The sequence below is a fragment of the Carcharhinus amblyrhynchos genome, chromosome 16 (assembly GCF_965287045.1).
Source record: "Carcharhinus amblyrhynchos chromosome 16, sCarAmb.v2.hapA, whole genome shotgun sequence".
Taxonomy (NCBI): Eukaryota; Metazoa; Chordata; class Chondrichthyes; order Carcharhiniformes; family Carcharhinidae; genus Carcharhinus; species Carcharhinus amblyrhynchos.
Window position 1 is genome coordinate 16,132,309 of NC_137339.1, and position 18,051 is coordinate 16,150,359.

At 43.3% G+C, this 18,051-nt stretch overlaps 1 protein-coding gene across 2 annotated transcripts in view; it reads left to right on the top strand.

Annotated features, from left to right (window-relative positions):
• The window catches only part of slco4a1 (solute carrier organic anion transporter family, member 4A1), a 130,294-nt gene that overhangs the window by 74,675 nt on the left and 37,568 nt on the right, over positions 1-18,051 (top strand). For both annotated transcript variants that reach the window (XM_080204759.1, XM_080204758.1), the window contains one exon: positions 10,823-10,913. In XM_080204759.1, coding sequence (XP_080060885.1) covers positions 10,823-10,913 — 91 coding nt within the window. The remainder of the gene's footprint in view (positions 1-10,822; positions 10,914-18,051) is intronic.

The following is an 18,051-nucleotide window of genomic DNA, read 5'->3' on the forward strand; positions in this document are numbered from 1 at the left end:
CGGTTTCCTCCCACAGTCGAAAGATGTGCGGGTTAGGTGGATTAGCTATGGTAAATTGCACCTTGCTGTCGGGGGACTAGTTAGGGTAAATGCATGTGGTTATGGGGATAGGACCTGGGTGGGATTGTGGTCACTGCGGACTCGATGGCCTGAATGGCCTTCTTCTGCACTGTAGGATTCCATGATTCTATTCTATTCTATCTGAATTGAGCGACTGCTTGTCAAATTTCCCTTTGTTCCCTTCCCTTGTATTTACAGGAGGTGTTCCGAAATTTGACTTATGCATTGGTTGCAAGTTCTTGAGAACAGCCATGAATGGTGGAGCAGACTCAGTGGGCTGAATGGCCTCATCTGCTCCTATGTCTTCTCGCCTTGTTTTTGTTTTTACAAGTGTGAAGAGATCTAACCTTTGAGTGAACAAAAAGGCTCTTGGCTTGGATCCTGTTTGGAAAACATTAGTGTTATCTTTGTGGTCTGGCATAATGTTAGAGAAATCACTTTTGTCTGCACAAGCATTGTCCAGCTGTAGCAGCAGGCATCTTATCCAACTGGCTTCGTAATTCTAGTTGACTCCACAATGTGTCAGTTGAAAGCTAACACCATCAATAATCTCTGATAATGATTATTTCGCTAGAATGTGGGAAAATACTTGCTTGTAATATCAGTAAGGAGACAAATAGAACAAGAATAATATAAACAGTTTATTTATGGAATTCAGTTTCATTGGCAACTCCTTGAGTGATGAAGTACTCCATGCCTGCGTGCAGCTAGACCCAGGCGATATTCAGGTCTTGGGGGATTAGTGTTATGTAACATTTATGTCAGACTTGAAATCCTGTCCATAAAGAGAAAGTCTAACCACCTCCTCTTGACATTCAGTGATAAAATTCCAACCATCAACGTCCTCGAGTGTCACCATTGATCAGAAGTGAACTAGTCTACATGAATGCTATGGCTACAAGAGCTGATCGGAAACTTGGTATATTGTAATACATAACTCACCTCCTGACTCCCCAAATGCCTGCCCACCACCTGCGAGGCACAAGTCAGGAAAGCGATAAAATACTTTCCACTTGCCACTAAATTAACCCTAGTGGCAGGGGGATTAGCGGGGTAAATATGTGGGGTTGCGGGAGTAGAGCCTGGGTGAGATTGTGGTTGGTATAGACTCAACGGGCTGAGTGGCCTCATTTTGCATTGTAGGGATTCTACAATTCTATCATCCCTGGATTTCCAAACACTCCAGATCAAATGTGGATTCAGATTCAGACCTGAACAGATCAGCCATCCGATAAGATCATGGTTGATCTGTTTGTGTTTCAAGTCCTACTTTCCCATCTACCCCCAGTAACCTTGGACTTCCTCACCTGACAAGAATCTATCTACTTCTGCCTCAAAAATATTCAATGACCCTGCCACCCTCAATGACAGGTTTCCAAAGTCATACAACCCTCAGTGGAAAACATTCTCCTCATCTTAAGCAGAAGACCCCTAACTTAGAAGCTTTGGCCCCCTAGGCCTGGGTTCCCCCCAGGAGAGGGAACCTCACATATTTCAATATGATCACCTCACATTCTTCGAAGATCCAATGAGTATAGGCCCGACTTTCTCAGCCTGTTTTTCTAATACAGCCCTCTTTACCCCAGGAATCAACCTTTGTGAACCTTCTCTGAACAGCCTCGAATGCAAATATATCCTTCCATAAATAAGGTGAATTAAAAAATGCAGGAATTTCATTCACCGCTGGGATTCCCTGGCCTCCCTGCGGTGTCTTTCCCACCGGCATGAGGCGGGATTTTGTGGTCCCACTGCTGTCAGTAGGATTTCCCATTTCTTCCACTCCACACCACCTGGAAATATGCAGCGGGGGTGAGTCATCCGTGGGACCAGAAGTTCCCCTGGGCATGAGGAGCCAGAAGATTGCACTCTCATCTTTGAACTTGTGTATGGCTAACTTTTTTTTAAATAAGGAAACCAGTCCAGGATTGACAAGTCTTAATTTGACATAAAACTATGCGCAGCTGCATCATAGCCCGATTTTTAAGAAAAAGGATCTGAATGATTTAGCTGGCTGAATAACTGTTCTAATAAATTACTGTGAGTTCATGGGCTACATTTTACATGCACCGGCTGCGTGTGTTTGGGTTGAGGGTAGGGAGGGGGCATATGAAATAGGATATGCACATCTCACCACCTTTCTGCTCATACCAATAATACGGAGTGGGGGGGAGGTAGAGGTTAGCGAATACTAAAATCAGCAGCCCACCCTATGGGCAGCACAGTGGCGCAGTGGTTAGCACTGCTGCCTCCGAGACGCAGGTTTGATTCCCAACTGTATGTGTGGAGTTTGCACGTCTTTCCCGTGTCTGCATGGGTTTCCTCTGGGTACTCCGGTTTCTTCCCACATGGGAAAGACTTGCTGGTTAGGTGCATTGGCCATGCTAAATTGTCCCTCAGTGTACCCGAACAGGTGCTGGAGTGAGGCAACTAGGGGATTTTCACAGTAACTTCATTGCAGTGTTAACGTAAGCCTACTCGTGACTAATAAACCTTTTTTCCACTTCATACTTAAATAGATAATCAAACATCATTTGGGCTTGTTCTCAAGTCAGTTGACTCTGATAACGTGCTGCCCAAGCTGTTAACCTGCCCCGCGTCCGCCATTTCCTTCCTACTCACCTGTAGCCTAAACCCCACCCTTGGCACTCTCTATAGCCTGTCCTGGACCCCAGGCTTACCTGCTGCAAGAACCCGTGGGCCTTCATCCTTTTCCCAGCAGTGCCCACTGGCGCCATGTTAATGCTGCCAGGACAGATGGAGCTGTCATCCAGTCCAGTTTGCCGGCCACTCCAGAGGGATGGATCCTCCTTCCCAGTGAATGTTTCCTGGCGCAAGTCCCATTTTGCCTTCATTTAGCTCATTTATTACGTGGGATGGCGTGGAGTGTGCCAGCTCCACTTCAGCTTTGGTTCCTGTGGAGAGGATGGTGGTGATGGTCGGGGGGGGAGAAGGGGGGAATGTTCGAGCTGTAGACCTCCCCCCACACTACACCCCCCATATTATTCAGCCCCCATGTTTTACAGACTCAAGATATTTCGCTTTCCCAAACCCTCCAGCAAAGTTGGAGGTAGAAATATCACCACATGTGAAGCCGATATGCTTTCAGAAGACCCCCCTTCCCTCCGTCATTCCGCCATTTCTACAAAATTGAACTCAGTGTATTCTATAATACACATAATCAAATGATGTTGAGGAAGAAGTAAGTTTGCATGTAATTGATAACAGAATATTTAATCCAGCTCAGGCTCCCCTTCTTTAAGGTTTGTAATCAAAGTTATGTTTCTCTTCACAGGCTAATGCGTGTCAAATTTTGGTATTTGAGTTGAGCAATTTATCATCTTAAGTCAGGAGATAACTGGTTAGATTCTTGGAGAGGGTGAAAGAAGAAATGGACAGTTTATTTATTAATCACAAGTCGGCTTACGTTAACACTGCAGTAAAGTTACTATGAAAACCCCCTTGTCGCCACATTCCGGCACCCTTTCAGGTACACTAAGGGAGAACTTTAGCTCAACCAATTCACCTAATCTGCGCATCTTTGGAGTGTGGGAGGACACCAGAACACTCAGGGGAAACCCACACAGACACAGGGAGAATGTGCAAACTCCACGCAGGCAGAGACCCAGGCCAGGAATTGAACCCACATCCCTGGCGCTGTGAAGCAGCAGTGCTAACCACTGTGCCAACCCCAAATACTTCAGGCAAAATCTGAAACGATGTGTGTTTTTTTTAAATTTTAGTTCCTTTTGGAATTGAAAGTGTAGCCAAACTGATTTGAGGTAGTTGGACGGGTTGCAGTTCGAAACAAGTGACCTGATGAAGAAATAGAGGATTCAGGATAAACCACAACTATTCTCTCAGTCCTACTTGAGGTCTCAGGCACCAAAGTAAACAGGCCAGGAAAACCAAAGCGGTTGTTTTTAAAGAGAACGCCCACCAGGATGTGGCAAGGTTCTGCAGCAAATATATCTATTTCTCACGGCATAGAATCCCATGCGTGAATGGCCACTTAAATCAGCCCTTTGTTCTCGATGATCACACGGATGGGTTCGACAGGATATATTTCCAGACAGTGCAGACTGTGCAGGGCCCATCCAAATTAGTTTGGACCTAATCTCATTTGGTATTAAGCTGCACTCTGTACCTGATTATGAACAGTTAATGATTGTTGGAAATTTGAAACTTTTGGTTCCCTCACTATTATGCTCCTCATTGATACTGCCAGCAATATCATTCCTATGCCACAACTGTCAAACCTCCCCTGAGAGTATTCCAAGAACTCTGCTGGAACGAGATCCTTGCACTCAGCCTCTCTGCCAACTCCTCTGTTTGAAGAAAACCACTTCCAAAACTTTGCTCCACCATGCTACTTCAAAGGGGAGCAAGAAATTAAGCTTTGTTAAACACGACAGTGATCGTTAAAGACAAATTATATTCTTTATTCACTTAGCATTTTGAATGAAAATATTACACTGCTCAGTCGCTCAGAAGGGCTCACATTAGCATTAAAGCGATTAGGATAATGGCTATTGTTATCTCCGGTCATCAAACACCTTCCCAGTTCCAACATGCCTTACCATTGCTGGGTATAAAGTCATAGAGACACGCAGCACAAAACAGGCCCTTTGGCCCAACTCATCCATGCCAACCAGATTTGCTAAATTGAACTAAACTGACAGGATAGATGCAGGGAGGATATTCCTGATGACGGGGGAGTCCAGAACCAGGGGTCACAGTCTGAGGATTCAGGGTAGACCATTTAGGACGGAAGTGAGGAGACATTTCCTCTCCCAAAGAGTGGTGAGTCTGTGGAATTCATTACCACAGGAAGTAGTTGATGCCAAAACATTGAATGTATTCAAGAGATAGCTAGATATAACATTTGGGGCAAATGGGATTAAAAGTTATGGGGGAAAAGCAGGATTGAGTTGGGATGATCAGCCACACTCGTAACGAATAGCAGAGCAGGCCCAAAGGGCCAAATGGCCTCCTCCTGCTCCTATGTTTCTGTGTTCCTATGTAACTAATCCCATTTGCCTACATTTGGTCCATAATCCCTCAAAATTTCCTAGCGATTTTTTGCAGTAACTTCATTGCAATGTTAATGTGAGCCTACACTAATAAATAAACTTAAACTAATCCGTGTACCTGTCCAAATGTCTTTTAAAAATGTTGTAATTGTATCTGCCTCTCCCACTTCCTCTGGCAACTCATTCCATATACACACCACCCACTGTGTAAAAAAATTGCCCCTCAGGCCCTTCTTAAATCTTTCCCCTCTCATCTTAAACCTATGCTCTGTAGTTTTGGACTCCTCTACCCTGAGGAAAAGACCTTGGCTTACCTATGCCCCTCATGATTTTATAAACCTCGATAAGGCCACCCCCTCATCCTCCTATGCTCCAGGGAAAAAAGTCCCAGCCTCTCCTTACAATTCAAAGCTTCCAGTCGCGGTAACATCTTTGTAAATGTTTTTTGCAACCTTTAGTATAGTACTGTCAATGAGAGCAACAAGCCCATTTCTGACTGCAACACTGTCTTACTTCACATACTGGAAATCCACGTGCCTTAGGAGTGCCAATTTGCACCAAATTTGCTTTGTGCTATGCCAAAACCTACTGGAAACTGGATTGTGGAAACTTAAATTTGTTTCATTGAGATCCTTTCATTCAGCGGACAAAGGATTCTCATTTTGATTGCCCAAGTGGTGGGAGGACTATTAATAAAGTCACTCCCTCTCAGGCTTAATGTTAATAATTTATATAAAAAGAGTTCAAAGAATGGACAATGAACAGAGATGCCGCATAATAGGATCAGACATTATCTCTACTACCACCAGAGAAAACAGCAAAACTGACAGATTGTTTGGGAGTCTCATTCTAAAATTTCAATTCTCACACTTTTGGGAGCTTTAACATAATCCTGCAAAGGACAGTAATGTTATGTTTGGCAGATCTTCAGAGAGCTGTGCAGCGCACTTCCATATGAGCTGGAGAGTTGTGCATTTTAATTATACAAATTCCTCTGAAGTGAGCTCCGAGAAGACCGATGCACCTTATACTTTTCCTTAGCAGGACTGTTTGGATTCAGAATGCGAGTCATCAGCCACTGCTTAAGCGTGTTACCAGTGATCTCGCACCTTCCATCCTCATAGACCCGTCTGTCTATTCAGTGAGGATTGGGGTAGAATAAATGAGTCATGACGGGATCCCAGGTAATCAATCAATGAATTGCTTACGGTATGTTTGACATCACATACTACCTGCATGTTTTGAGAGCAGTATCTTTAACAATTAGTGAAAGAGATTTCCTGTTTGAAAGGTATACTTTGTTACATTTGTTCGCTGTAAATTGCAGCTCTAACCCCACAAAAATCATCATCGATGTAATGCTGTTCTTCAATTACTTGGAGTGTAAGTAACAGTCAGCGCAATGATTTGACTAGTACATCATCTCCAGATAGAAGGCAAGCTCCTATGCCCGAGAAATCTCTACCTAGTAACTGAAAATAATTTTACTGTAAGAAACTGATTTAAAAGTAAGACCCTAAAAGTATGGACAATATTGTATTAAATAATTGATCCTAAGTCCCTCCAATATGTTGCAGAACCTACATTTCACTAGCGTCAAGCTTCCCGCATGGTCCATTCAAATTCCAGACATTCCAGGTTAATGTACAGGCAACATTTTTGAGTCGCACAGTGGTTAGCACTGCTGCCTCACAGCGCCAGGGACCTGGGTTCAATTCCGTCCTCGGGTGACTGTCTATGTAGAGTTTGCATGTTCTCCCCGTGTCTGCATGGGTTTCCTCCGGGTGCTCCTGTTCCCTTCCACAGTCCAAAGATGTGCAGGTTAGGTGGATTGGCTGTGTTAAGTTGCCCCTTGATATCCCAAGATGTGTAGTTTAGAGGGATCAGTGGAGTAAATGGTTGGGGTTATGTGGATAGAGTGGGGGTGGGCCTAGGTAAAATGCTCTGTTAGAGAATCAGAGAAGACTCAATGGGCTGAATGACCTCTTCTGCACTATAAGGGTTCTATAGCATTTTTGTAACTGTGCTGAGTTTGGAGTGGGAATTGAGTGTGACTCCAGAGCAAAACGGAGTAGAACTTAATTCTCTGAAGAACCTCATTCTGTGGTGTTCTGGGCTCAGGTTGTGTACTGATGCCAGATTCTGATTCTGCTTACACTACAGCTGTGGAATGACGTCAAACTCTGTCACAACAAAGCTATACTTCCAGTTTCCACGTACCTTAATAGGTTATGAACTCCAGAGAAATCAGCAAATGTGAGATTCACAATCCATCTGTTTCTTTTCTGGCCACAATCATCACTGACTTCTGGACTTGACTGTTTCCAACATACTCTTGGCCAGCCTCCCACTTTATATCCTTCACTAAGGAAGTAGCAGCTGGATGTTTCAAAAATCATAACACGATCAAGCAGATTCAATATGATTTTATGGAAAGGAAACCATGTATTAAAGTTTCTTGCAGATGTAAGTCACAAGTTGGATAAAGGGAGTCAGGAGATGTCATCATTTCGATCTCTAAAAGGCATTTGATTCTGCAGGATAAAAGCTCCTTGTGTTAGGGTAATATATTAACATGGATAGAAAACTCTTTATCTAAGGAGGAATAATAAGACCATAAGATATAGGAGCAGAATTAGGCCACTCAGCCCATCAAGTCTGCTCTGCCATTCAATCATGGCTGATACTTTTCTCATCCCCATTCTCCTGCCTTTTCCCCATAACTCCTGATCCCCTTATTGATCAAGAACTTACCCATCTCTGTCTTAAAATCACACAGTGACTTGGGCTCCACAGCCTTCTGCAGCAAAGAGTTCCACAGATTCACCACTCTTTGACTGAAGAAATTCCTCCTCAGGTGGTAGTTATAGGACGATGGGGTGGGGTGGTAAGAGGTGGTAGTTATAGGACGGATGTCAGGGGTAGGTTCTTTGCCCAGAGGGTGGTGAGGGATTGGAATGCCCTGCCTGCTGCAGTTGTAAATGCGCCTAGTTTGGCATTTAAGAGATCTGTGGATAGGTTTATGGATGGAAAGGGTTTGGTTTAGGTTCGAGGGTCATTGCTTTTTAACTGGTCGGCGCAACATTGTGGGCCGAAGGGCCTGTTCTGCGCTGTAATGTTCTATGTTCTATGTTCATCTCTGTAGGCAGTTCAGTGAAGATTTATTCGATTGATTCCTGGGACGATATGAAGATATGGGCGGCTCGGTGGCACTGCGGTTAGCACTGCTGCCTCACAGCGCCAGGGGCCCGGTTCAATTCCAGCCTCGGGTCACTGTCTGTGTGGGGTTTGCATGTTCTGCCCGTGTCTGTGTGGGTTTCCTCTGGGTGCTCCAGTTTCCTCCCACAGATCTATGGGTTGGATTGATTGGCCATGCTAAATTGATCCTGATGTCAGGGAGATTAGCAGTATAAATATGTGGGGTCATAGCGATTGGGCCTGGGTGGGATTGTGGTTGATGCAGACCTGATGGGCCAAATGGCTTCCTTCTGCACAGTATGGATTCTATGATTCTATGAAATGTTATGCCAATTTGGCCAATGCTCATTGGAATTTATAAGAATGAGGGGTGATATTATTGAAGCATATAACAATTTGAGGAACCTTGACAAGATAAATGCTGAGAAAGTGTTTCCTCCCACAGGGATCTAGAATTTGGGGCACAATTTTGTCATAAGTGGTGATTATTTAACACAAAGGCAAAGGGGATTTTTTTTACCTTGAAGTTCTTGAATCTTTGAGGCTGTATCATTGAATATATTCAAGGCTGAGATGGACAGATTCTTGAACTATAGGGGAGTCAAGGATTATGGGGAACATGCTAAAAAGTGCAGTTGAGGCCAAGATCAGATTAGAAGTTAAATTTTATTTATTAGGTCAGAAGTAAGGCTTACTGCAATGAAGTTACTGTGAAATTCCCCTAGGCGCCGCACTTCGGCGCCTGTTTGGGTCAATGCACCTAACCAACACATTTTGTGGGAGGAAACTGGAGCACCCAGAGGAAACCCACGTAGACACAGGGAGAATGTGCCAACTCTACACAGACAATGGCCCAAGCCAGGAATCGAACTCGGTCCCCTCCTCTTCCTGCTGCTTATGTTTTCATAAACTTAAGGTCATTGAAAACTCTGCTACCTATGTCCTTAATCAACGCAAGTTCCATTCACCCAACACTCCTGTGCTTGCTGTTCATTGTTGGCTCCTGGTCAAGCAAGGCCTTGAATTTACATTTTTTTATTCATGTTTTTGAATCCCCCCAGAGTCCTTGGCCCTCTCTATCTCGATAACCTCCTGCAGTCCCACAATCCTCTGAGATATTTTATGCTCATCTAATTCTGAGCATTCCCAATTTTAATGGGTTCATCGTTAGTGCCTGTGCCTTCAGTTGCCAAAGCCTAATGCTCTGCAATGAACTCAATTAACCTGTCCGCCTCTCTTTCTCCATAAAATTTACTTCTTGGACCAAACCTTTGGTCATTTGCCCTAATGTCCTGTACATAACTCGGTGTCAAATTTTGTTTTATACCATTCTTGTGGAGTGCCTTGGGGATGTTTAATTACATTGAGGATGCTATATAAATGCAAGCTCTTGTTGTTGTTGGGATGTGTATTTCTGTAGAATAAACAACTGGATACCACCCATGTGATTTTGAAGTTGGTCGCACGGTGGCGCAGTGGTTAGCACTGCTGCCTCACTGCTCCAACCGCAGTGATTCAGTTCCCGACTTGGGTCATTATCTGTCTGGAGTCTGCGCCGTGTTTGCGTGGGTTTCCACCGGGTGGTCCTGTTTCCTCCTACAGTTGAAAGATGTACAGGTTAGATTGACTGGACATGCTAAATTAACCCTTAGTCCCAGGATGTGATAGGTTAGAGGGATTAGCAGGGTAACTAAGTGGGAATAGGGCCTGAGTGGCCTTGTTGTTGGTGCAGATTCAATGGATCAAATGGCCTCCTTCTGCACTTAGGGATTGTATGATTTCTATAAATTGAGAAGCAACCTTGGCATTGAATAGTTAAACCAAAAGAAATACCTGTTAGTGCATCCAAAATGATGATTTGATTTCCAAATTGTAACCCATGAGCTCCTAGTGACCCAGGCTCTGTCAGTCGACTCTTCAAAACCAAGGCAATGCAGTGCCTTGTCTGTTGTCTGTTGACTTGGCTATTTGGATTTTATCAGTGAGGACGTTTGGAGTGAACTGGTCTCAGCATTGTTTAACTGAGCAACTTTAGACATATTCAATTAAAGGCGATATAGATTTCTTTTATTTCCTGTGACCCCCAAAGGTGGAGTGAACCTGTAGTCCGGGAAAACCAAAATCTTGGGCAAGGCAAATTATCTTGGATTGTATCCTGCCTACTTCTAACAGAGGATATGTGGTGTGAATGCAAATTGTGTAAAAATATTCGGAAAATAGTATCGTGCCATCAAAAGTAGCATTTGGGGTCAATGTGCTTTTTATATTTGTTGTCATTGTTGTTACAGAACTATACAGACATGGTTATATTGCAATGATCTAATAGGAGTGAAGGAGGAAAATATGGAGATTGAAGTTGTGTTTGTTTAGGAGAAGGAATCCCTTTGGGAAGCTTTCTTAAGCAATGGCTTGAGGTAGAAACAGACATGGAAAATAAATGAGAGGCTGTCAATTGAGTAACATCGCGTGCATCTACAAGAACTGAGTAATGTACAGTTTACACAATAAACACTTCTTTTGCTTTTTATTTCAAGGTATTTTCTACACGGCAGCCATTATTGGACCAGCAGCTGGTTACTTACTTGGAGGCTTTTTCCTGAAAATCTACACCGAGATCAACACAAAGTGGGTTCCAGTTTCTATATTAGATTTTTGCCAATATTACTGCGTGTAAGATGTTGCTTATAACCCAGAACCCCTTTGAGAATTTGTCTTTGCACGTGCATCGATTTTGTTTCAATTCTGAGACTGTTTCACAAATCTAGAGGGATGGCCCCATTCAAATAGTTGGAGCCTTACGAAGCATATTTTAAGTTGATCTTTCACGTCACCCTACCTATGCAACATTATATCCTGCATCCTATCCTTTCCTTCTCTCCCATGTACTCTGTGAACGGTATAGTTTGTCTGTATAGTGCGCAAGTATAATACTTTTCACTGTATCTCAATACGTGACATTAATAAATCAAATCATATCAAAAGACATCATTTTGATCAACATGCTATTGACAAATACCCTCAGCAATGTTATTCAGCGCGTGATTATTCCGGGAGAACTCTCCAGAGAATGTTTCTTTCCCTGTTGCTTTTTCTCACATTCCTTTTCATTTCTTCAGTTTTCCCCTGTGAATCTACTCCTTCAGGCTTTGGCTCCAAGCTGTGATTCAGTTTCCGAGATACTCCTCAGAGACCATTCTGCTTGTTGAATCTTGATAACTTGAGCCTATTCTTTCACATCTCAGTCAGATCCTGAATGTAATACTCACCTCATGTCTAGACATGTCCACTTCCCGCAGCCACAACCAGATAACAGATCAGATCCACAAACTGAGATGCTCGATGGCCACTGACCCGAAAGAAGCAAATGTGGAATGCTTCAATTGGATTCCCTGCCAAAAAAATTTGCAGTTTTTTTTGCCCTAAAGTCAATTATATTTTCCTTGAAATGAGAAAAACAAAGTCCTTTTTCACGACTGCCCCTGTTAGCATATGGGATCTGAGGGCAAATGTGGCATGATGAAATGCTGGATAAATCTGCAATCTGAATGAGTTCCGATCCAGAAAGTAGAGATGCCGGTATTGGACTGAGTTGGGCACAGTAAGACGTCTCACGACACCAGGTTAAAGTCCAACAGGTTTATGTGGTAGCATAAACTTTTGGAGTGTCTTCACTCACCTGAAGAAGAAGCGACACTCCGAAAGCTTGTGCTACCAAATAAACCTGTTGGATTTTAACCTGGTGTTGTGAGACTTATCACTGTTCCAACCCAGACTCATTGGTTTACCAGTGTCAATGTTCTGGTTTTCTGCCTCAACTATCCAAAGCTTTTGAACAGGTTTGAGCTGTGGACCTGCCTCCACTCCAGGGGCAAGATTATTCGCGCAACTCAACACGTGTTTTGCGGAGGCAACCCACCATTGGCCAGCGGCGGGATCTTCTGGTCCTGTCCTTATCAATGGGGTTTTCCGTTAATGTACTCCTTGCCGCGGGGAAACCCACCACGGGGGTGCACTGTCGGCGGGATCTTCCGGTGAACGGCTGGAAAGTTGCGGCTCATATAATTTGCAGGTAGCAGAGTGGAGGGAAACAGTCAAGAATGTTTCGGCATGTAACCCGATCATTCGCATGGGCTACAGCAGTGAGAATTTGACAGCCATAAAGAAGGCGAAGTGATGGCTTTGTAGTATTATTGCTTGGCTATTAATCCAGAAACTCAGCTGATATTCTGGGACGCGGGTTCAAATCCCACCACGGCAGATGGTGGAATTTAAATTCAGTAGAAAATATCTAGAATTAAGAATCTACTGATAACTATGCAACCATTGTCAATTGTCAGAAAAACCCATCTGATTCACAGATGTCCTTTAGGGAAGGAAGTCTGCCTTCTTTACCTGGTCTGGCTTTGACTCCAGAGCCCCAGCAATGTGGTTGACTCTAAACTGCCCTCAGGCAAATAGGATTGGACTATAATTGCTGGCCAGCCAGCAACGTCCACATCCCACAAAAGAATAAATTCATAGATTTTGTCCCATTTTAATATCCATTCCACAGCAACTTAATTGATATTAGGGCAGGGCAGTGGTATTAGGGCTATTGATAAATTCGTCTATAAAATACTTCTATATGAAAACATGTGTGGGATAACCCCCAACTCTTGCATTGGGAATCCCTGATTGACCTCCCCGTAAGACTGGTGGAATACTTGTGATTGGTGATTACCCTACCAGATGGGGCTTGTATACAGAGCCCTGAGTGGGTCCATTATTGTATTGTCATGGCTGGGATCTGTTGCATTCACTACAGGCTTGTGGTTTTGCTTTACTTTATTTTGTGTAATAAAGTACCGTTCCTTTACAGCTGACTCCTGCAGTTGTTATAATGTGAATTAGATCTCATTATCGATTATGGAGAGAAAGCACTTGCAATAATTTAAGAAATATTGAGGTTCAACAATGGCCAGTCTTCAGGATCTTGTAGTATGAATGAATTATATTCAAGCACGTGGTCTTTCTTATGTAAAGGAGAGGCAGTCGCCTAGTGGTATTATAGCTAGACTAATAACCCAGAAACTCAGCTAATGTTCTCAGGACCTGGGTTCGAATCTCATCATGGCAGGTCGTAGAATTTGAATTCAACAAAAGATATCCAGAATTAAGCATCCACTGATGACCATGAAACCATTGTCGGTTGTCGGGAAAACCCATCAGGTTTGTGAATGTCCTTTAGGGAAGGAAATTTGCCATCCTTACCCAGGCTGGCCTACATGTGACTCCAAAGCCACAACAATGTAGTTGATTCTCAACTGTCCTCTGAACAAGGGCAACTAGGGATGGGCAATAAATGCTGGCCAGTCTGCGATGTCCATGTCCTATGAATGAATTACAAAAAAAATTATAACTAAGAATTCAAATTTGGGACCTGGTACTTTATCGCCAGTTATTTTTGATAGATTCCATTTTAATAAGAAACCTTTGAAAGTATCATGCAGCAATCTCAATATTGAACATGTTTTCTATTTTACTAACGGGTATAAATTGCTCCTTTTTTGGCCCATCATTGTTTCTTCAGCTGGCCACATACGTCACATGAACTGATGACCATCTTCAGACAGAGTTGTTCTCAACTCACAAGAATGCCTTGGGAAGCTCATATTGCTCCCATTACTTGCTCCCCTTCCCTATCCAAAAGCAGTAGGGCAAGAAAATTGCAGCAGCCTAGAAAAAGTTGAACAGTTTCTACCCACTTCTTTGATGCAGCTCGTTCTAATTCTACCTTGTACGTTACTTATATTCAAACACGACTTATGCCCCATTCTCCCCAACTCAAGTTTCCCCCTTTTTCCACACACATTCTTGAAAATTTTCTAAGAAATCTCCCTGCTTCTTTCTCAAACCTGACAGAATTATAAACAAGAATGCCCTCTGGTGGAAATATAACACACAGGGGCCAGATTCTCCAATCTTGCCCACAGCTGGGATTTTCCGGTCCCGTTGCAGTGAACGAAATTTGGCTGAGCGCCAAATTGTCCGTTATCGCTGGCAGCAGCGGCAAGGCATGAACGGCCAGAGAACTCCCGCCACAGTCATAATACCAAACCTGCCCCATTTCAGAATGGAAATGGATTCCACTCCCTCAATCTCTAGCTGGTGTGCAACTAAAACTTAAAGTTTATTTATTAGTATCACAAGTGGGCACACATTTACATAGCAATGAAGCTACTGTGAAAATCCCCTCATTGTCACACTCCGGCACCTGTTCAGATACACTGAGGGAGAATTCAGCATGGCCAATGCACCTAACCAGAATGTCTTTTGGACTGTGGGAGTGTTACTAAACAGCACTTAACGGGTTCCCTCTGTACCAGATTGTCTTACTGCCTTATTGCAAACATGGACAGAAGTGCTGGATTCCAGAGGTGAGGTGAGAACAACTGCCCTTAACATCAAGGCTGCATCTGACCAAGTGTAACATTAGGGAGCGTCAGTAAAATTAAAGTCATCGAAAGTATGTGGAAAACTCTCCACATGTTGAAGTCAAACCTAGGACAAAGACAAATAAATACAGAAAATGCTGGAAAGACCCAGCAACATCCATGAAGAGTCCATATGACTCTTCTTCAGGCTCTTCTCTGATGAAGTGTCAAACATACCCAAAACGTTAACTCTGTTTCTCTCGCCACAGACACTGCCAGACCTGCTGAGTCTTTCCAGCATTTTCTCTTATTGTTTCAGCTTTCCAGCATCGGCAGTATTTTGTTTTGATCACAGAGAGATATTGTTGTGGTTGTCGGAGTCCACCATCATTTGAGCTCAAAGCCGTGACTTAGGCCTTACCATCTTCAGTTGCTCAATCATGACCTTCCCTTCAACGTAATGGCAGAAAAGGGGATGTTCACTTATAATTGCACTGCATTCAGTTCCATTTACAGCTCCTCAGATAATGAAGTAGCCCTGGCTCACTTGAGACAAAACCTCAACAACATTAAGGCTTGTGCTTATAAATGGCAAGTAACATTTGCTCTGCAGGTTGGTATAGACTCGATGGGCCGAATGGCTTCCTTCTGCATTGTAGAGATTCTATGAAAATACATCCATGCAAACAAGAGAGAGAAAATACATCACCCCTTGGCATTTAATGGCATTACTATCAATTTTTTTTGTTTTTAATTAATCCATGGGATACGGGCATCTCTGGCTGGCTAGCATTTATTCCCCATCCCTAGTTTCCCTTATTCAGAGTGCAGTTGAGAATCAACCACATTGCTGTGGCTCTGGAATCATACGTAGCCCAGACTGGGTATAGACAGCAGTTTTCCTTCCCTAAAGGACATTGGTGAACCAGATAGGTTTTTCTGACAATCGGCAATGGTTTCATAGTTATTAATAGATTCTTAATTCCAGATTTTTTGAAATTGAATTCAAATTCCATCATCTGCCGTAATGGGATTTGAACCTGGGTCCCCAGAACATTCGCTGAGATTCTGGATTAATAGTCTAGTAATTACACCACTAGGCCATCCATTCTGATCGTTCACCATTGATATCTTGGAGGTCACTATTCACCAAAGACAATAAATACTGTGGCTCTCAGAGCAGGTGGAGGCTGGACATTGTGTAACTTACCTCCAGATTCCACCACCTACAAAACACAAAGCAGGGGCCCGATTCTCCAACCTTGCTAGCAGCTGGGATTTTCCTATCCCGCTGCAGTGTAAGGAGATTGGCTGAGCGTCAAATTCTCCGTTCTCGTTGTCAGCAGTTACAGGGTGTGAATGGGCTGAGAATTCCGGCGCAGGAGTGTGATAGATTATACCCCATGTTCCCAAATGAGTGCACTCCCAAAAATGCCCAAGTAGCTCGACACCATCCAGGCAAATGGAGAGCATTCCATCACACTCCTGACTTGCAAGTATTTTGGCAGATCTTCATCGCTGTTGAGTCAGAAGCCCACAGCTCCCTCTTTCACAGGCACCATGGGATTACATTCACCGCATTGACTACTGCAGTCTAAAAAGATGACTCATCACCACCTCATCAATGGAAGCTAGTGATGCCAGCAACACTCACATCCCATAATTGGAAAAATGTCAAGACACAAAATAGTTGTGAAAAGAAACTTCCACTTACTTACTCCTAATTTGGGTTCATTTGCAAACTCTATTCAGACATCTGTTGATTCAACCAAGTCATAATTGTATGTAGTAAGAAGTTGATGTCCCAGCTCAGATCCCTGGGGATTTCCAGTTGTCACATCCAGCCAATAAGAATACATTTCTCTCAACTCTGCCCTGTCTCATGTCTCCCAACCCATCTCACAAGTGTGAATCCACTTCCAAGCAGTTTAATTTTTGCCAGTAATCTCTTGTGTGGAACCTTATCAAGTGGCCTTCGAAAAAGTCTTGCGTCAACACCAATCATCGTCCAGCATCCACCAATGTTAGTGATCTCCTCGAAATTTGACAAGATTATTCAGACCATGAGCTGCCCTAACACTTTTTGGATGGCTTGTATAAATGCTCCGCCGCACTGACCTTTACAGGGTTCATAGAGATGTGTAGAATTTTGAAATTTACTCCAACTTCTGGAGGGCTGGAAATACCCAAGACAATGAGGTTCTCTCTCAGAGTTACAGTAAAGACATCGAGGTGGGATTTTCCAGCCACATGTGCCCCTAGACCGGAAAATCTCAAGTGAGGTCAATGGACCTTTACATGGTCCATATCCCGTCCGCTATGATCCCCATGGTGGGCAGGATGGGAAAATTCTGGAGTATTTGTAGTCAGCAATCACATTTCTTAGACAGGCAGTTTTTCTTTCCCAGATACAGTTAGGATAGCTTCAGTCATTAACCTTAGCCCAATTAATCTTAACCCAATTAGTCTTGACTTAATTACACTTGACCCAATGAATTTTGGCACAATTAACATCCACATATTAATCCAGATTTCAGACTTACTACCAATATTACTTCACCCTGATGCTACAAATTCCATAATATAAAAGCAAAATATTGCGGATGCTGGAATCTGAACCAAAAACAAAAAATGCTAGAAAATCTCAGCAAGCCTGACCCCAACTGTGGAGAAAAAACAGAGCCAACGTTTCGAGTCTGACTGATTCTAATGAAAAGTCATCCAGACTTGAAACATTAGGGGCAATCTTGAGCCTGTGCTCTCCATCCTCGGTGGGGGTGTTCAAGATCCAGCGAAATCCAGAAATCGCGAACCTTTGCAATAGTAGCGATTTATCAGGGAATAAAATATCCATTTGTGGTGTGAAAAATTGAGGCTGATTAGTAATGCAATTATAACATGTTGTGGTGTGCGTATCTTTCCAAAGCTGCCGCTACTGCCTGCTTGACCCCTTGCAGGAGTTTAAGGCACTTGCATCCATTAGTCTGGATGCTGACAATATTTCAAAATGGTGATTGTCCACACCAGCTACAGTGGTTTGCACTGCTGCCTTACAGCGCCAGGGACGCGGGTTCGATTTCCCCCAGCTTGGGTCACTGTTTTTCCCGTGTCTGCATCAGTTTTCTCTGAGTGCTCCGGTTTCCTCCCACAGTCCAAAAGACGTGCTGGTTAGGTGTGTTGGCCATGCTAAATTCTTCCTCGGTGTACCCAAACAGGTGCCAGAGTGTGGCAATTAGGGGATTTTCACAGTAACTTCATTACAGTGTTAATGTGAGCCTACTTGTGATGCTAATAAATAAACTTGATATTTTAAAAAAAAATTCCACTCCTGCTTTTTGGAGGAAATTTTT